This window comes from Pteropus vampyrus, unplaced genomic scaffold (genome assembly GCF_000151845.1).
Source record: "Pteropus vampyrus isolate Shadow unplaced genomic scaffold, Pvam_2.0 Scaffold173, whole genome shotgun sequence".
In the NCBI taxonomy this organism is placed as follows: domain Eukaryota; kingdom Metazoa; phylum Chordata; class Mammalia; order Chiroptera; family Pteropodidae; genus Pteropus; species Pteropus vampyrus.
Window position 1 is genome coordinate 1,146,072 of NW_011888954.1, and position 18,740 is coordinate 1,164,811.

The following is an 18,740-nucleotide window of genomic DNA, read 5'->3' on the forward strand; positions in this document are numbered from 1 at the left end:
ATTCTGAACAATAATAATTTGGTAATAGCTATGATAGATAACAGTCCTTATTATAGATCAGAATATGAAGACTTGTTGACTAGACTGAAAATAAGAAAGGTAAAAAGAGTTCTAGGTATCACAGAAAGCAAGTGTAGGAAGGAGTTCACCAGGTCTTTGAAATTTCAAAGGTCTTGAAATTCAGACCTTTGAGGAGCAGGTGTTGCTCTTAGTGCTGCTGTCTCTTGCTCAGGAGTTGGCTTCACGGGCCTGGGTTCTAGAACTCTGAGGAGGGGGCTCTAGCCGACTGCTGGTGTCTCTGAAGGGAAGTGATGAGACCGGTTCTCCCAAGTGCTAGAAAAATTGCATTTGGCTGCTGCTAAAAAGATTGCCACTGCTGCGGTGAAGAAGCAGTGGGGTGATGGGGACTGGGAGACAGGAAGGAGTAAGTCCTTTGTTTCTCCTCCAGACTTGTCTCCCTCTGTAAGCCCCTATTGGAGCCTACTGGTGATGATTTAGCTGAATTGTGGTTTGCAGGAGCAGGGAAGTGATGATTTGGTTCTGTAAGACAGTAACTTAACTGCCATAATTTGTTTCAGACAATATCTATTGCAACATATATCTGGTGTTCGCTGAACTCATATCTGTATAGGAATGCTTTCTGTATCTGAATAAAACAAAATGTTTTCTCTTTTAAGTAACATCTACTCATAGATAATTTCTAACTACATAATGTTGAAAAGGGAAATAATTTATACCTAAATGTACTGTGGAAAGATCCTCTGTTTAATATATTGTATATTTCTTTGTTTTATGCATATGTTTAAAAAATACATTTGGGTTCTGTCCATTTACTTTGTATCCTAATATTTTTCATAAAATTACAACATAAGCAATTTTCATATTTTTCAAGAACTAGTTATAAATATTTTAAATGACTGCCTAATACCCCACTAAATTGGATAGTTCCTGGTGATTTAACTATTACTGACCATTTAGGTGGTTTCTGATTTTTTTGGTTGTAGTTATTACAATTTTAATGTGGATTCCCAGAATTACTAACCTGTAATTAATGAGTCAAAGGGTTTGAATTTTAAGGCTTTTTATACATGGTATAAAAATACTTTCTGGAAGTTTTCCTGATTTGTACTTATATCAGCGATGGAAGAATGGTACCTGTATTTCAATAGCATTATTGCCACCGTTGAATATTCTAGATAAAACACCAATAACACTAACAAAAAACCCAACTGATTAGATAAGTAAAAATATTTATCTACTTTTTAATCATTAAAAATGATACTCATTTTAATAGTAAAGATTATAAAAATAATGTACAACAAAAAAAATTAAAGCATTCAGAGGTATATAAAAGAAGAAGGGAATCTCCCTTTATACCTCCCTCCTCTCCAAGTTGAGTGTGGTCCTCAGGTGGACTCTTCCCTCACTGTAGTTAGAAGCCCATCTTTTGATTTAGTCATTCTTTTGTGATCATCAGTTACCTAGCATCCTGTGCATTGTGGTAGCTGCTTTACTCAGTTACTGTGACTGCAGACATGTTGCTGATGGAGCTTCGAACTTCTTTTTAGTTCATTTTGATACTTCACAGGATTATACATGTCTTTAACAGGGAATGAGTTTATTAAAAAAAAGAACCGAAAGGGTCAGGGTTAGGAGTGTTGGGGTGGGTGGTGAAGTAGAAAGGGACCAGACTTTGTAACTAGTCTTTCCTGGGGTCGAATCCTTCTAGTGACATAATTATGGATAAGTAATTTAATGTTCCATCTCTTAAATAGGTGTTGTAGATTTAGACATAATAATACATTGAAAATGCCTAGTGTAGTCCTTGGCATGTAATTGATAGTGCATAAATATTTGTTAAATGACTAAATGAATGAATGAGTGAACAGTTACTAGCTTTCCAAAAGGAGGGTATACTAGCCCCTAGCAGTGTATGAAAGTATCATGTTTACTATACCAGTACCAGCATGAGTATTACAATGCTAAATAAATTGTTAGATGAGTAGAGTGAAAATGTTACATTGTTTTGCTTCGTATCTCTTGGATTACTACCTTTGAAATTTTTAATTTACTTTCATACTGCTTCTTTCTATGGAATTTACCTGTTCATATCCTTTGTTCAATTCTTTTTGTGTATGTCTATAATATAGGACTTAGGTCTTTGAATAGATAGCTTATGGGTAGGAGAGGAGGGAAGTAACTGAACTTAACGTTTACAAATATTTTTCTTGTGAGGTGGGAGCGATATGTTGAAGTAGTGATTTTGAGTTTTAACTTTTATCTTTAGTTTAGATATGTATATAGTGGTGATTTGTTCTGTGTATATTTAATTTATGTGAATTCAGGTAGAAAGAGTAAAAATAACAATTGCTTACAGTGTAGGTGATTTATTGTCATCTTCTACTAAATGAGCTAATCTTGGAATATGTATGAGATAGGAGACTTGAATCTGCCCTTCCCTAGCTGACGTCTCATTCTTCTGTGCCTCTTGAGTGAGTAAGCATCTTGCTATGCTGAGTATGTCTAAAATATCATTCATATAGTACAATCTATAACAACAGGAAAACATTTAGTTTTTACCTGAAGAAACTGATTTCTTTGTTGAGATAAAAATTTGACACTAATTTTCAAAAAGGAATTTTCAGTGCTAGTTTTGACGAGACGTGATTTTTACCTTAAGTGCTGGCTTTAAACTCTTTAGAATTTGACTTTACCAGTTCACTTAAGTGTCACAAACTTTTACCACTATATTTGTCAGTTACTAGCTTTCTAAAAGGGTATACTACCCCCTAGTAATGTATGATAGTACCATTTTTTACTATACCAGTACCAGCACGAGTATTACAATGCTAAACAAATTGCTAGATGAACAGAGTGAAAATGTTGCTTTGTTTGTGCTGGCATTCCTGTCAAAAGCAAGTGACCTTTAGGATTAGTATCCTTTGACTGATGATGTGGAAGTACGGTTTTTCTAGCAGAGAAGGGAAAATTAACATGCACTGAATGTTTCCAGAGTTCTGTGATTTCAGGGTACCTAATGATTCCAGGGTACATAATATATTAGATGAGTTTTTTTTTTGTTTTTTTTTTTTAATTTTTTTTTTTAATCTGCAGAGTGGTGGCCATGACAACAAAGTTAATTGCATACAGTGGCACCAAGACAATGGGTGTTTGTATAGTTGTTCAGATGATAAACATATTGTGGAATGGAATACACAGACGTGCAAAGTAAAGTGGTAAGTAACATTGATGGTTCCAGGTATTAGAGGGGTAACATGGTTACTATTTGGAAATATATTAGAGTTGGACAAATCCAGACTATTCTTGCTATCAGTAAAAATTGTTATTGGACCTAATGGGGAATGTTGACAGTAATAGGGATATGGGCATGCAAAATTTTAATACAAAAAAGTTAAATAATTGTTTAAGAGTTAAATAACTACACAAGAGATGTCATAAGGTAAAGTGATTTCTGGTCAGATGAGTAGGGTAGGCAGGCCAGGTAGAAGAGAAGGGATTTCAGTTGGGCCTTCTAGTATAGGTAAGACTTCGATAGAAGAGGATGGGAGAATCTTTTTAAGGGTGGGAAAAGAAATGAGGGGACATGGCAGACTAGGAGAAGGGGAAATGAAGGATTTACTTAGAGTCGAGTGATTTAGAGAAGGAGCATACTAGGAGATTGGGCTGGTAGAAAATATGGGACAATGTATCTTAAGAGTCAAGCCTTTATATTATAGGTGAAAACCTCACACAACTCTTCTAGTTCAAGCACCTAATCCTATGATTGGCTGTATAGTAGATGTTCGATAAATGTTGACTGTTGAATGTAGTTCAACTTACTGTGTAAATGAGGACCCTGAGGAGGATAATGATGTCCTCGGTCCTACAGCCAATTCATGGCAGAGGAGGAGTTCCAATCTACTGTCTTGAATTCTAGTACAGTATTTTTCTATTACACTGAAATTGCTTTCTCAGAGTTTTAGATTCTATCTGGTAAGGAGAGAGCCACTGAAGGTCGGTTCTTAAGAATAAAGTAACCAAAGTACGCTTTGGGAAAAAGTGATCTGTCAGCGATGTCTAGAATATATGTGAAGGAGCTAGTTCAAAGGCCTTAACGTTCATTTGCTTAGTTTTATATATCTGTCATTTTATTCTCCTGTAGTACTGTAAATCTCAGTTATTTTTAGACACTTTCAGTTAAACAGTTTTATTATTTCTTAGATGCTTCCTTCTAGTTACATTTATTTCTTGGAAGACTTCTTTGCCTTCTTCCAGGGTCTGCTGAACAGCGATTGTCCTGGGATTTCCTTTCACCACCGTCATGAAAATTCTCTTGTCAGATGTAGCCTCTATTTCCTGGATCCCATTTTTCTCTTTGTTGGTTTGCTCCTTCCTTTTGGTGAGGCGCATGAATTGGTAGCTTCCTGAGAAAGGGTGTGTGGATGGTAAATTTATTGAGATTTTGCTTGTCCATGAGTGTCTTTATTCTGTCCTCACAGTTGATTGATAGTTTGAAGATCTGTAATTTTAGGTTGACATAATTTTCCCTCAGGATTTTGAAGCATTGGTTTATAGGTTTTTTAGCTTTCAGTGTTAATTATCCTAGTATTCTAAAATATCCTGAGCTTTATTCTTTAATAAGTGAAGCACGTTGGCATTTGAGGGACCATTTATCCTAGATCTTCATGTTTTTCACTTCTCTGGTATTATGTATTTGATAATTTCATCCTCTCTGTTTTTTTGTTTTGTTTTGTTTTGATGTTTCTCTGGTACTCATACTGTTATTTAGATGTTGCATCTCCTGGACTAATTATTTTAAGTTTCCTACTTTTATCTCATATTTTCCCTTTTGTCTTTTTCTTCTGTTACTTGGGAGATTTTTTCAGTTTTATCTTCAAAATCATCTATTGAATTTTCAAATTCATCTTAGCATATTTTAACCTTACAGGAGCTGTTTTTTTGTTCTCCAGATATTTTTTTGTCATACCATGTCCTTTTATGCATGTAATATATTTTAATTCGGAAAATATTAATTATATTGAAAGTTTATTTCTTTTGTTTCTTACATTATCTCCTTTTTTGTTTTGATTTTGGTCTCTGTCTTTCATGTTAAAGGCATTCTTCAAATGACTGGAGATCTTTGGCCGCCTGTTGCTATTGAAAATGAGACATTTTGGAAGGACTGTGTGTGTGCGTGTGCGCGCGCTTGTGTGCCGCTGGCTGGCTAAATTGTTGGGCTTCATTTGTAGAGTGATTGGGAGGCCTTCAGACTTCAGTATATGTAGGTTAGCCCTCTGGGATCAGTCACATTTCCCAGACTGGGATCTACTGATCTAGTGCTTTTGAAGCTCTGCTGAGTACACAGTACTTGTTCATATAGATGTGATTCAGTAGTTCTAGGTTAGGGCTTGGAAGTCTATAATTCTAACAGGTTCTCAGGTGATGCTGATGTGAGAGGGTTACACTTTGATTTGCAAAGCTCTTAATGGGGGAGGGGTGGAGGATGTGGTGGTGAAATTAGCTCTGTGCTGGCATTTTCAGTGCTGAATGGGGAGGTTCAGTGCTGAATCAGGAAGCTTGTCAGAGTTGGGTTCGTGTCTTTTTATATAGGTATCAATTCAGTGAATAGATGTTGAATAATAAATATAAGTGAGCTTTGAAGCTGTGGGAACTGATGAGAAATTGTCAAAAACGTTAGGAACCAAAGAGGTTGAAGGAAAGTTCTAATACATTATTGCTACATTTCCTTGATTACTAGGGAGGTTTAGTATTTTCATGTTTGTTGACAATTTGTATTTCTTCTGTGAACTGCCCGTTTATATCCTTTGTGTTTTTATTTTGAGTTCTACTTCTTGAACTCAAGGAGCTGTTTCTTAAATATAAGGAGCTGTTTATTCTGAGCATTAATCTTTTGTCTGTAATACATATTTTTGATATTTTCTCCTAGCCTTTTGCTTTTATTTTAATCACTTATTTTGTGGCACAGACATTTTATTTAAATCAGATCATTTATTCCTTTTTGGTTTCTGGTTTATAATTGCTTTGTAAAGCCTTTCTTAACCCCAAGATTATAAAACTTCTCCTATATATGTTTTCAATACTTACTTGTAATCAGTAAGTTTGTGTGTGTAGTATAAGGTAGGAGTCTAAATTTGTTTTTCCAAATGAATAATTTGACATATTCCAATATGATTGGCAGAGCAATATATTTTCTTTCACTTTAGGATTAGCCTCTTTTGGTAATATAATTGCTACTATTTCTTGATTTATAAGTGAACAGCTAAGCTCCCTGTTGCTTTAACAGCATTAATGTATACAGCAAACTGCAAAGACTTTTGCTCTAATCATGTTTGAGGTATTTGAAAGGGATCTATCTTTGCCTAATTTATTTACCCTATCAAATAGGGCTCATCTGTGAATTTAGGATGAAATAACCTTTATGGACTGTAGTTTGAGGAATTATTTGTGTTATTATGTAAATTAAAAGCCAGCCTTCAGAGCATGTAGGAACCATAGTGGGCATAGTATAGACTTGCAGAGGTACAGCCAGCATAGTAGTTTTGTGGGCTTTAACAAAATCCACTTCATGGATCACAGGATACGTAACTACGCATTTTACATTCTTGTAGCTCTTACCCATTTCCTGGTACCTATTGAGAATCTGTCCTATTAGGAAGGCTTTATCTTAGTGATATGTCTAAGGTTAGTTACCTGACACAAGCTCTTAGGGAATGCAATTTGACATAGAACCGTGGATGTTATTTTAAATGCCTGATTTGGTTTTTATTATGTTTTTGCTCTGAATAAAGTTTTGTCCCTATTCAGATATTTTTGTTTCTGTTCACAATACAGCAAATGGAAAGGTGACAGTAGCGGTGTCAGTTCCCTGTGTATCAGTCCAGATGGAAAGATGTTGCTTTCAGCTGGTCGAACAATCAAACTATGGGTTTTGGAGACCAAAGAACTATACAGAGTGAGTGAATCAAATTAGTTGAAAGCATAGTGGTCATCTAGAGTAAGTATGGAGAAAGGCAGAAGTTGGAGCCATAGAATATTGTTTTAAGAATACACATTTTTTATTTTCAAGCGTATCAAATAGTAGAATAGGACAAAAGTTAGCCTCCAAGTCTGGTTTGTTGATGTTAAATATTAAATAGGTTAGACATGTCACTTCACATGCATTGAGAAAGTGAATAGAACAAATAAGTGAAATTTGAATTAAATTTTTTACTCTACTCTGCGGTAATTATAGTGATTTTGATATTTAGCTTGCATCCAGTATTTGGTCTACTTACAGTATTTAACTCTGGAGATTTAGTACTAGATTTGAGTGTGCTCAGGGGTACTAAACTTTTGGTGCTGTGATGATGCCTTTAAAATTGTGGTTTCAACTCACTGAGAGTAAAATGAAGACTACAATTCCTTGGCTGTGTCTGAGCACTCAATCACCCCTTTAAAATAGATAGAATTAAGTGAATCTTTAAATTAAAAAAAAAAAGAATAAAGATCGTGGGGGTAGGGTCACAGGAGTTAGTAGGAACATTTTAATTTTCAGTATTTTCAGATGAAGTTTTTAAGAAGTGAGAAGAATATAGCATAAATAACCTTAGTTGCTTAGAACTAAATGTTACCTTTAATCTGGTGCTCTGGTTTGAGATCTGTACCATATATATCTTTATGAAACCTATGGACTCTTTAACTTTTGTTACTGTTTTGTATCCATCCTCTCCTAAATGCCAGGTAACTTTTTTTTTTTTTAGCACTTCACGGGACATGCAACTCCGGTTTCATCACTTATGTTCACTACTATCAGACCTCCTAATGAAAGCCAACCCTTTGATGGAATTACAGGTCTTTATTTCTTATCTGGAGCAGTCCATGACCGGTTACTTAATGTCTGGTATGTAACCTTTTGGATTTGGGAGGTAACTTTGCCTAGGAATCTGTGACAGCTTATATGGTTACTATAAATGATGAGTATGAGACTAGCTTTATTATATTTAATGTTAGCTTAAGATCGACTTGTAATGCAGAATTGAACCTGTCTTAAAAAACAGATCTATTATCAGAAAAATTTTCAAAGCATTACTTTATATAATAGAACCTCATTCATGCTTATTTAGAGGTGTAGTGGGCTGAATATTTTTGTGACTGGGCAGTTTAAAAATAACCTTTGAAAAATTTTCAGAAAAATCTCTTATTTTGTTGAACTAGGTGACTTTGAGGTTTATAAATCTTAGCAAGTAGCTAAATTCTCAAATAAGGAATGAATGAATGAATGAATGAGGATCAAGTGTGTGTGTGTGTGTAAATGTATGTATTTCTGGACTCTGTTTTCTCAGTGTTGCTGCGATGTTAAGTCTCCTGAAATTAATCTCTAGATTCAGTACAAACTAGTCAAAATCTCATCACTCTTACAGAAAGTGACAATCTGATTTTAAAATTCAAATGGGGAAACGCAAAGGACAGAGATGGCCAAACGAATTTGTAAAAGAAAAAAGTTGGAGGACTCATTGTCTAATTTCAAGACTTGTCAGGCTGCTCTAATCTAGACAGTGTGGTATTGGCATCACGATAGACAGATAAATGGAAAAGGATAGAGAATGTTACTCTTAGTTTAAATCTGCCATAAATTCATTAATGCTTCCTCTTTTTCCATGGAACCAGGCTATATGATAGTGATATAAATGCTTCTCTTATTTTAATCTTTAGTCACTTTATTTAGCTTTCAAAAGATGAAAAAACTATTGAGAATCTAATGATATGATTCCCTTTGGGTGTTTGCCTTTTTTTTTTTTTTTTTTTTTTTAAATCCATCTTACTGCCTAATCATTGGTTTTGTTATCTAGGCAGGTCCGGTCAGAAAACAAAGAAAAGAATGCGGTGATGTCTTTCACAATTACAGATGAACCTGTCTATATTGACTTGACTTTGTCAGAAAACAAAGAAGAGGTAAATGGCTAAATTTTTGAGAATTTTTGAGAATGTTTAAAATTGGGATTTTGATGATTTAATGATTTGAGAAAGAGGGGACATGGGGAGGAAGAAGAAAACATAACAAAAATCTTAGACCTTTTGAGGTAACCATTCGGTCACTGTGCTGAGCTCTGTGAGGGGAAGGAGCAGGGCACAATGGCAGTTTCAGCGATCCTGACTGCTGTTACATGCAGGGCCTACCAGTTTCCTTTTGTCAGCCTCTGCACTCGGTAGTGACTTCATCTCACTTCCAGGCTATATTCTCCTTGACTATTATCTTCTTGACCAAAACTTATTTATAAGCTTGACAACACAATGCAAATATATATTTCGAAGACAGTAATTATTTTTAAATGCAACAATTGTGCATCCTTGCTGTTAACTTTTTCTCTGGTATTTAAAGGGGTGCAGAGGCAAGTTGAAGTTTCATAAGTAGATTATGAAAGTAATTATCCATCAAAGTAATCAGTTATAATTTTCTTTTAGCCTGTCAAGTTAGCAGTTGTTTGCAGAGATGGTCAAGTTCATCTTTTTGAACACATATTAAATGGGTAAGTAAGAAGTTTCTCAAACATTTATTGTCCTTCTCTCACTTGTTACTTCTTTATACTCCTATCTCAATATTTTTTGCATTTTTACTTTTCAGTAAATGTTGGTAGTTCTAATGATACATTTTTAAAGAAAGCGGTTCAGTTGGAGAGATTTGCTTGTGAACTTTGGTGAAGCCTTAATTTCTAACTTTGATAGTACTTCCCCTTGCCACACATATGTGAGTGAGTGATGCTTGGCAATGCTAGTGTTTTAGTGGACAGAGAGGAGTGTTGCTATTAGGATAGAAGTCATAGATAGAAGTGTAGAAGTCATAGACCAAGAGTCAGTAAATTAACCTATCTGACCCTTTACAGAAAATTTGCCAACCCTTGTCATAAACTCTAAACATGGTCTGAGACTCAGTCCATGTTCACAGTTATGTTAAACTTTAAAATAGTTTCAACTTTGTGTTTTTAGTTGGTATCTTTTCTTTTTACAATCTTAGTGTAGTTTATTTAAAAATATACTAATTGTGAAAGCAGCATACACTTATTTTAAAACATTCAGAATGCGTAGATAATTGTAAAACCCAGGTCTTCCTCCATTGAGTTCTACTCCCTAGAGGTAACTGTTAACATTCTGGTGTGTAACACTTGATACCTTTATTTACATAGTCATACATATACATGGAATGTATAGTTGAGGGCCCAGAAGTAGTCAGCGTGGTGAGGACTTGGGTGTTTCTCCTTGGGCAGTAGTGAGCCCACTGCAGGATTTTAAGCAAAGGATTGATGGCATTTAACTCAAGTTTTAAGACGTTAAGTTTTAAGTCATTCTGTTTGATATGTTGAAAATAGACTATGGAGGGGTAAAGGCCAAAGTAGAGGCCGAAAATCTTGCATAGAGATGGTTTTAGAGTCAGAATCCTAGGAGGAGTGAGTTAGAAAGATAGAGATGGTCCGGTGCTTATAATTGAGGGTATGCACTTATTGGTGATAAGGTGTCTGTGGTGTGAGCAGTGAGTCACTCACTGAAGGACAGAGCTATTGGAGGTTGGAAGGTTAAGGAACTGAGAGGACAGGGTGGCAGAAGGCTCATCGACCTGCATGCTGGAAATGGAAACCACTAAGAAAGACATTCCTCAAGAATAGCGTTGAACAAGAGGAGCCACTAAAATCTTTTAAGAACTGTGGGAGAGTGACCCAGAGGTCATTGGATGATGGCAGGAGAGGGAGGTAGCTGGTATCTGATGACAGCAGTTTCAAAGGTTTGAGAGGTGAAGGACAGAGAGAGACTGTTCGTCTCGAAGTGTTAATAACAAGGAGCATGTTAAGTCATATCCAAGGCTCCTAGCACAGAGGGTGTTAGGGAAAACAGCTACAACTTGGGCGGGCTGCTGCGATGAGCCATCATAGAGCAAGAAGGTGAAGAGAGCCCCTAAGTGAAGAAGTTGATATAATTTTGTTGATTATGTATTCCTGATAATTTTGCTTCTGGGTGGTGGGAGCCCTTAGGAGCTTGGGGTGTTTCGTGGAGGTTGGGCAGATGGGGCCAAAGGGAGATTTTGGTGGTGAGGTTTTCAGTGTTAGTGGGGGTGTGGATAGGATGAAGTCTTGACCAGGAACGCTGGTGCTCTGGGGTCCCCAGTCTCTCCTAATGGTAGAGAGGAGGCCAGAGGAGGATCACATTTTATGCCAGCCTCAAAGAATTGGCATGAGATGTTGCCGTTTCAAATTTTCTAATTTTTTATTTCTAGATACTGCAAAAAGCCTTTGACTTCGAACTGCACAATTCAGATAGCGACACCGGGGAAAGGCAAGAAATCAACACCAAAACCCATTCCTATTCTAGCAGCTGGTTTTTGCTCAGATAAAACGTCCCTGTTGCTTGTGTATGGCAATTGGTTTCAGCCCACCATTGAGCGAGTGGTACGTAGAGGCTACTCTGGAGTAAAGCAATATAGCAACATATCCGTGAAAAATAATGATTTCGAAATGATACATTGGTCTGCTTATTGGGATACTTAAAAAGAAATCATGTATTTTCCCTGAAGAACTTTTCACTGGTGGTTTATTTTAATTTGTGAGAACTCTCTATATAATTTTATTTAAACTACTGTATCCAAAATATCATTTTTTTTATGCTTAGTATAAAACATCATTTGAGATGTTCGATTCCCATTCCTCCTCTGTGTGGTGTTATGTCTTTGAAATCTGGTGTATATTTTTCTCTTATAGCACATCGCAGTTTGGATTAGCCACATTTAAAGTGCTCAGTTGCCACACGTTCCTAGTGGCTACTGTTTTGGTTAGCATAGATGTGAATGAATTTTACCCAAGTACCCAAAAGGTAAATTTTAATAAAAGAGCCCTTAGCGATAGCGCCCATTAAATTTTTTAAATGAAAGTGTAATGGACTGTGCAGTGATTTAACTTTTTCAATTGCAGAAGTTTCTTTGGAGACTTCTGGTGAGTTACTGTGAACATGTCCAATAGGTGATTTCTTCTTCTTTTTTTTAAATAGGTGCTTTCTTAAGCTTTCATTTATAGTATGCTTATTTAGTAAGGCCCTCACTCAGGCCATGAGTGGACTATTATGTGCCAAAGCAAGCCCTTGTTGAGTTCATTTAGAAATGCTTTTTATTTTTTAAAAATTTAATATATGTATTTATTTGGTTTAATAAAAAAGAGAATAATGTTAAGCTATAAAAATAAGTTATCTTGCCGTACGTAGAATCTCAGTGTCCCTCTCCAGATGCAGCCATTGTTTCCTTTGGTTTTGTGTCCTTCCAGATGTTGATTAATTATATGGGCGTGGAGATTTACATATAATCTTAAAGCTTTATGGGTGCATGTGTACTGTGATGCATCTGATTTTTCCTTGTTTAATATCATATCGGGACATAGAAATCTATCTTAGAGCATTTTGTTAACCAGCAGTGCTAGCAGTCTTTGACTTGCTTATGGAACAATTAGCAGTAGGAAATTTTAGGGTAGGACCAGATTTTTTAGCACAGATTAATTCTTTAAGGGTGATGAACTGATACTTTTTAAAAATCCGTTACATTTTTAAAAATCTGTTGATCTTTTAAAACTATACGTGTGAATAATTAGAGCAGTTCATAACTGAAGGAAGTAAACATTATGCCTAGCATCTTCCTCAGTGCCATCAATCTGAGTTTGGCGATCAATCTGAATGGCTAACAGTTTGGTGCAGAAGTCTTTCATACTTTTCTGTATTTTTATGAAAATGTACAAATAGGCATTTGGTTTTTTTTTTAAATTTTTATTCCCAGTTGTTTGTTTGACATTCTTTTCTTCCCCCTCTCATTCACCTTTTAAAATTTATATTCTCAGGCTTTAAATTCCAAAGAACCTCATATGTGTTTAGTCAGAGATATTTCAAACTGCTGGGCTCCAAAAGTAGAAACGGCTGTAACAAAGGTGAGTGCATTACACACTAGAAGTTGAGAAAAAAAAGATTTGGGTGAATTGAATTGTTATGTAATATTATGTTTAGATCCTTTAATATCTTTTTTATGATTTTAACAAATTTTGTGGGATTAGGTTTTAGATATCAAGATTATAAAACTATTCATTTCTGTGCTCTTGATTTGTCGAATGAATAAGTGAATAGATGACTAGAAGTTGAATATCTTGAATTTAGTTCTTCCTGACCCTCATGCATGATCACTGAATAAATATCAACATCAAATTTATCAATAAATTAATTTTTCAATCTCAGTACTTAAAGGAGCATAACTTTTTAAAGAGGAATGCTGTATCTTAGGGTGGAATAAAACCTAAAACAATGATGGGGCTGGAATTTAATGCCATGTAAGCACTATCATGATGCTTTATTTTGAATATAATGTGGTATCTACGTGTTAGGTGTCATGTTTCGCAGTTTAATGAGAAAAGGAAAGCCACAGCATGCTGTGATGACATCCATATGGTTTCGCTTCTGGCTGAGTTTCAGAGATGACACCTTTCTCTTGGCTGTCTGAGCATTTCTGGCAATGATTGATTACTGGAAGTGGTCATAAAATGTACAACTTCACTCTTAACATTTTAAGTCACTGTGTCTTTGTGTAAACTGTAGATTTTGGTTTTCCTTGTTTTTATTTTTATGTGGTATTAAATGCTTTAAAACTTGACCTTTCAGATTATAGTTTAAAAGTTACTTGCCAACTTCAATTAAAATTTATCTTCAATTGCTCTCATATTTAGTTGTATTGCTTTCCAGTAGAAAAACCTTTTAAAAGCTGTTAGCTTTCTCAGTGGGGATAAATGTAGCAAGGTCTAAGGCATAATTTCCTATTATTACTCCTGCTGTTCCTATTTAACAGGTGAGAACACCAGTGATGAATTCTGAAGCAAAAGTTTTGGTGCCTGGGATACCTGGTCATTGTGCAGCTATCAAGCCTGCTCCTACACAAACTGAGAAAGTAGAGAGCAAGAGAAAATTAGGGGAAAATGAGGTAATCCAGTCACTCTGACCATTTTTGAGTTTGAAATTTAAGATTACTTGGAAGGATTCTAACAAATATATTGAATAGAGCTAACGTTGAAACTTCAGAAACTTACTGAGATTGCTGCTGTTACTCTCTCTCACCCCCAGCAGTGTACGTTCTGAAATTCCGGATTGTGAACTTTGTAAGACTTATTTACAAAGTTAATAAGTGGCTTATTTACAAAGTCCCACTGTTAATGGAGAAGACAGAACTCTTGTTAACTACAGAGGGTGCTGTTTTGCCCTTAATAGTTAGCTGGATAACATAATTGAGTAGACTAAGCCAGGACTTGCCATGATGATTTTCATTGGGTTTCGCATGTTGCTGAGTTCCAGTGATGCCTCTTCTCTTGGCTGGCTGAGCAATCCTGGCTGTTTTAATGCTAATTGGTCTTTAAAGTGATCGGCATTATCACTTCTTAAGGTACTTATAAACTTCATTTTTCTGAACTCTCAAAACCCTGCTGTGGTTACTGTACTTGGGTCACACGTGTTCACTGTTGGCTTAAATAATCAAGAATTTTAACTGTTTTATTGTTAGAGAAAGATTGTTATGTTTCTTTACCTGAATTTAAATGTCTTTATTGGATGGGGGATAACATCACTGTTTATAAAAACTATTCCTCAGTAACAAGGTATCTGTATTAATAATGTGTCAACTTTCTTTAGTTTGGTCTAGATTGAACCCCTTAATTTCCTTCTGCCTTTTTCATGTTTGGTTGTTTGTTTTTTTTAGAATAAAAGTTCAGATAACCCAAACAGGAGGCTTCACCAAAGCATATGTTTGCTTTGGTAGTCAGAGAACATTATATTTTGATTTATTTACCAAGTGGCTGGCAGAACATGCTTGTCAGACTTGCTTTAATAAGGGATCAATCAGTTCTATACAATCGAGCTTTTGTAGAGCAAATTACATCGTTTATTTACACTTAAATTTTAGATATATTCGAGGAAAACTTGGTTGTAGTATAGCATCTTCTAGAAAATAAATTAATAAAGAGAAAATTAGGAGGACTTTTATAGATTGTTTTGGAAACAACTCTTTATGTTCTTTTGATAGTTATTTGTTTATTTTTGCAGTTCTGAGGCTGAAGGCAAGGAATAGTTACAGAAGAGGGAAGCTTCTGTGAAAATAGGTCTTTTTGTGCTTTAGTAATCAGATGTCAGATCCTTGCCTTTTTTGAATCTTCATCTAGAGGGATTTTTATTTATTAGATTTTTAAATTATGGCTTCTTGGGCAGTTTTTTCTTTTCACTAGAATCTGGAAACTTGAGTTACAGATATTAACTTGCTCCAACATTGGGTTTATAGTAACGAGATTCTTTGGAATGGGAAAGCATATTTCTGTTTTTCGAGGTTGAGGTGTGAATCAGCTAGTCCTTTTTTGACTCCTGAGATATAAGCACAAAGTAATTTGACCAAAATACTTTAGGCCTGTTCTGGTTTAACATTAACAGATCATTTCTCTTCTGTAGGTTAGCATTGAAGAACGCCTGGGAGCACTGGGAATAGATACAAAAAAAGAAAAGGATGATCTTCCACAGACAAATAGCTTTCCAGTTCTTCTTGTGCAGGGTTTAGAAAGTAATGATTTTGAAATGCTAAATGTAAGTATTATAGCAGTTTTTAAATGAATTAAGATGGTTAATTTTTCTTAGAATTGATTGACATAGTACATTCTCAGAGTGAAGTCATCTTATGTAGCTATTTTGCATTTAATATTTTGTGAGCTTAGTCAAATGTATATCATTTGGTGGCATTATACAGACAGTCACCAACCTACAAAGGGATTGTATTGAATTATTTTGAACCTGGAATGCATTTTCTCATAGAAATATTGTTTGGAATTGTCATTAGGTTCTTAGGCTTTAGTTCACAAAAGCCTTTGTAAACATAGTGTACCCGAATTATAATACTCAGCATTCTAGATCACAATTTATATTTTTTTCTGTAGGAAAATGCGTTCCTGAGTTTTTACTCTGGATTCCAGAAACTTATTTCCCCCTGGCCGTGAGAGGGGGCAGTGAGGTGGAACCTTGGCAATGGGTAGGAGGTTTGGGGAAAAAATTTAAGAGGGTTGGGGGTTATGTTGTGAAGTATTTACAGGTAAAAGTACTAGAAAATTTGTATGAAGGGAGGCGTTTATGATTTCTGTGTTTGTAAGTTGGTGACTGCTTGTATGAAGATAACTTAAATTTAGTCCTCTTAAATTCCAGAATTTGTGGCCTGTAGAGAAAATTTAAGTGTAGAAAATTGAATTTAAGGACTGCCTGATCAGTTTAAAGCAATTTACATTTGCTAAGTGCATTTATTCTTAGTGACTAATTGCGATATTACGGTGCCACTTAATATAGCTATAACTTATGAATGGTTTCTTTCTGATTTATATTTTGATCTAAATTGTAATATCTTACATTTGTGTCTGAGGTGATTTTGCAAAAAGGAGAAACCAGCATGTCCGAAAACCTAAAATTACCTTTAAAGTAGTTTGTGAGCGTATGTATTTTGGAAGATGGGTTTTAGTTTAGCATAGCACACATAGTTGGTTTTCAGTAAAGGTGCTAAGTTGAGTCAGTGGGGAAAGTAAACGCTTCTCAGCAACTGGGGCTGACCCAATTGAATATCCATATGGAAAAAAAATGCACCTCAACTCTTACCTCATGCCTTATACAAAAGTCAACACAAAATAGATCATAGATGTAAAAGTAAAACCCAAATCTACAAAACTTTTAGAAGAAAACAAGAAAAAATTTATGCCAACTTTAGTGGAGAAAGGCTTCTTAGAAGTATCAAAAAGTAAGAAATATAAAGGAAAATTAAATTGGTCAATTTGGACTTAATGAAAATTAAAAACTTTTGCTTTTGAAATGACACTTAAGAGAATGAAAAGGCAAACTGCAGGCTGGGAAAAAATATTTGCAATTCGTATATCAGACAAAAGATTTACATCCAGACTATATAAAGAACTCTTTAACTCAGTGAAACTCAACTCAAAACAATTGGTAAAGGTGTGAACAGATACTTCAGAAGAATTCAAATGGTTAGTAAGTGCATGTAAAGATATTAACATCATTAATTATCACAAATGCAAATTACAATAAGATAACAGTACAGGCCCATTATAGAGTGATCAAAATTTAAAAGTACCATCTGTTGAGGAGGATGTGGAGCAACTGGAACTCTCATGACTTGTTAGTGGGAATGTAAAATGGTACAACTACTTTGGAAAACAGTTTGGCAATTTTTTAAAAATTAAGGATACATCTATAGTAATACTCAGCCATTCTACTTCTAGGTAATTATTTACCAAGAGAATCAAAAATATATGCTCATACAAAGACTTGTATGTGATGGGCACCTTTATTTCTAATAGCCTAAAACTAGAAAGAACCCATGTATCCTCAGCATAGGAATAGATTAAACAAATTGTTCATTGAGCAGTATAAGGAATATATTATTGATTCATCAACGTGGATGAATCTCAAACTTAGGCTGTGAGAAAGAAGCCAGACCTCCCCCACCCCCGCAAAAAAGTATATGTTGTATAATTTCATTTAATAATTCTAGAAAATACAGGCTAATATACGGTTCAGTGGTTGTTTAGGGATGGGGGTGGAAGGACAGGTAGAATGTGAAGGGGTCCAGGGAAACTTGAGGGTGACAGACTGTGTAGTATTGTGTTTGTTTTGTGTGTGAATGTTTATATCAAACTGATGAAATAGAACACTTTAAGTGTGCACTGTTTTTTATGCTTCAGTTATAATGCAGTAAAATCGTAAAAGAAGAACCCCATCTTCAGAATCATCTTGCTAGTTGTGGCTGTGGTTTATAGGTTTGTTTCTTGAAATATATTCTCAACAGAAGTTAATACTGCTAACTCTTCTATACGTTATCATTTTGCTTGGTTTGGGATAACTTATTTTTATTTTTTTATTTTAAATGTGAAAAATTGTTATAGAGTCTCTGTTTTTAGTGAGCATACGAATTATTTGAGAGCTTGTTTAAAATTCTGCCCTGCAGTTTGGAATAACTTCTAAATAGCGAGGCCATAAGTACTCTTATTTGCCTGTTACATTTCTGGTTTACGCCTCTTATCTTGGTGTAATTATTACCAGTGACTCCTTTTATTTTCAGAAGTATCCCAGTTTGGACAACAAATTATATGCCTACTTTACATTTAGAGCACTGGAGGATTTCACAAACTTATTTTTAAAACCTTCATTCCTACATTGTTTCTTAGTCATGTTTTTGGTATAAATAATGTGCAGCAATAACTTCAAGAGCGTATTTTTTGACTCGAAGTGCTACTACCCGACCTGGCCATTTAAGACAGTGAAGCCTGATGGTTTAGTAAACAGCCTATGAAAATTGAGGACCTTAATTAACAAAAAGTGTGTTGTATCTCAAAAAGAAATTTGTAGACTAGTTCAGACAAAATGTTCCCTATAACTTGTACCATCATTAGAAATTTGTGATAACTAATGTTTATAATGAAGAGGTGACCTCAGAAATGTTTAGTGTTGTCAAGTACCTTCTGAATTATTGTTAAAGTTCTAAACAACACATTTTGCTTTGAATTTTATATTATTATTTGAAAATGAAAATAGTAAGTGGGGCTATTAAATCCATCCCTCGGTTCCTCAGTGAGTGTGTATAAAATGTTTTAATTCTTTTGTGTAAGGAACTATGCAATTATGCCTGTGGGTTTTTAAATAGCACT

The 18,740-nt window shown here is 35.0% G+C and overlaps 1 protein-coding gene and 3 non-coding genes across 4 annotated transcripts in view; all 4 read left to right on the plus strand.

Annotated features, from left to right (window-relative positions):
- WDR43 (WD repeat domain 43) overlaps nucleotides 1–18,740 on the plus strand; it is a 35,274-nt gene that overhangs the window by 6,892 nt on the left and 9,642 nt on the right. Inside the window, exons 2-11 of the mRNA XM_023536959.1 lie at nucleotides 1,752–1,757; nucleotides 3,115–3,236; nucleotides 6,853–6,973; nucleotides 7,761–7,900; nucleotides 8,850–8,952; nucleotides 9,463–9,527; nucleotides 11,264–11,435; nucleotides 12,864–12,950; nucleotides 13,856–13,987; nucleotides 15,496–15,627. Of these exons, the coding sequence (XP_023392727.1) occupies nucleotides 1,752–1,757; nucleotides 3,115–3,236; nucleotides 6,853–6,973; nucleotides 7,761–7,900; nucleotides 8,850–8,952; nucleotides 9,463–9,527; nucleotides 11,264–11,435; nucleotides 12,864–12,950; nucleotides 13,856–13,987; nucleotides 15,496–15,627 (1,080 nt within the window). The remainder of the gene's footprint in view (nucleotides 1–1,751; nucleotides 1,758–3,114; nucleotides 3,237–6,852; nucleotides 6,974–7,760; nucleotides 7,901–8,849; nucleotides 8,953–9,462; nucleotides 9,528–11,263; nucleotides 11,436–12,863; nucleotides 12,951–13,855; nucleotides 13,988–15,495; nucleotides 15,628–18,740) is intronic.
- On the plus strand, nucleotides 7,357–7,441 carry LOC111746077. Its single transcript, XR_002782910.1, has one exon. It is a non-coding gene; the product is annotated as a small nucleolar RNA SNORD53/SNORD92 (small nucleolar RNA).
- On the plus strand, nucleotides 13,440–13,517 carry LOC111746075. The gene has a single exon (XR_002782908.1). It is a non-coding gene; the product is annotated as a small nucleolar RNA SNORD53/SNORD92 (small nucleolar RNA).
- On the plus strand, nucleotides 14,310–14,385 carry LOC111746076. The gene has a single exon (XR_002782909.1). It is a non-coding gene; the product is annotated as a small nucleolar RNA SNORD53/SNORD92 (small nucleolar RNA).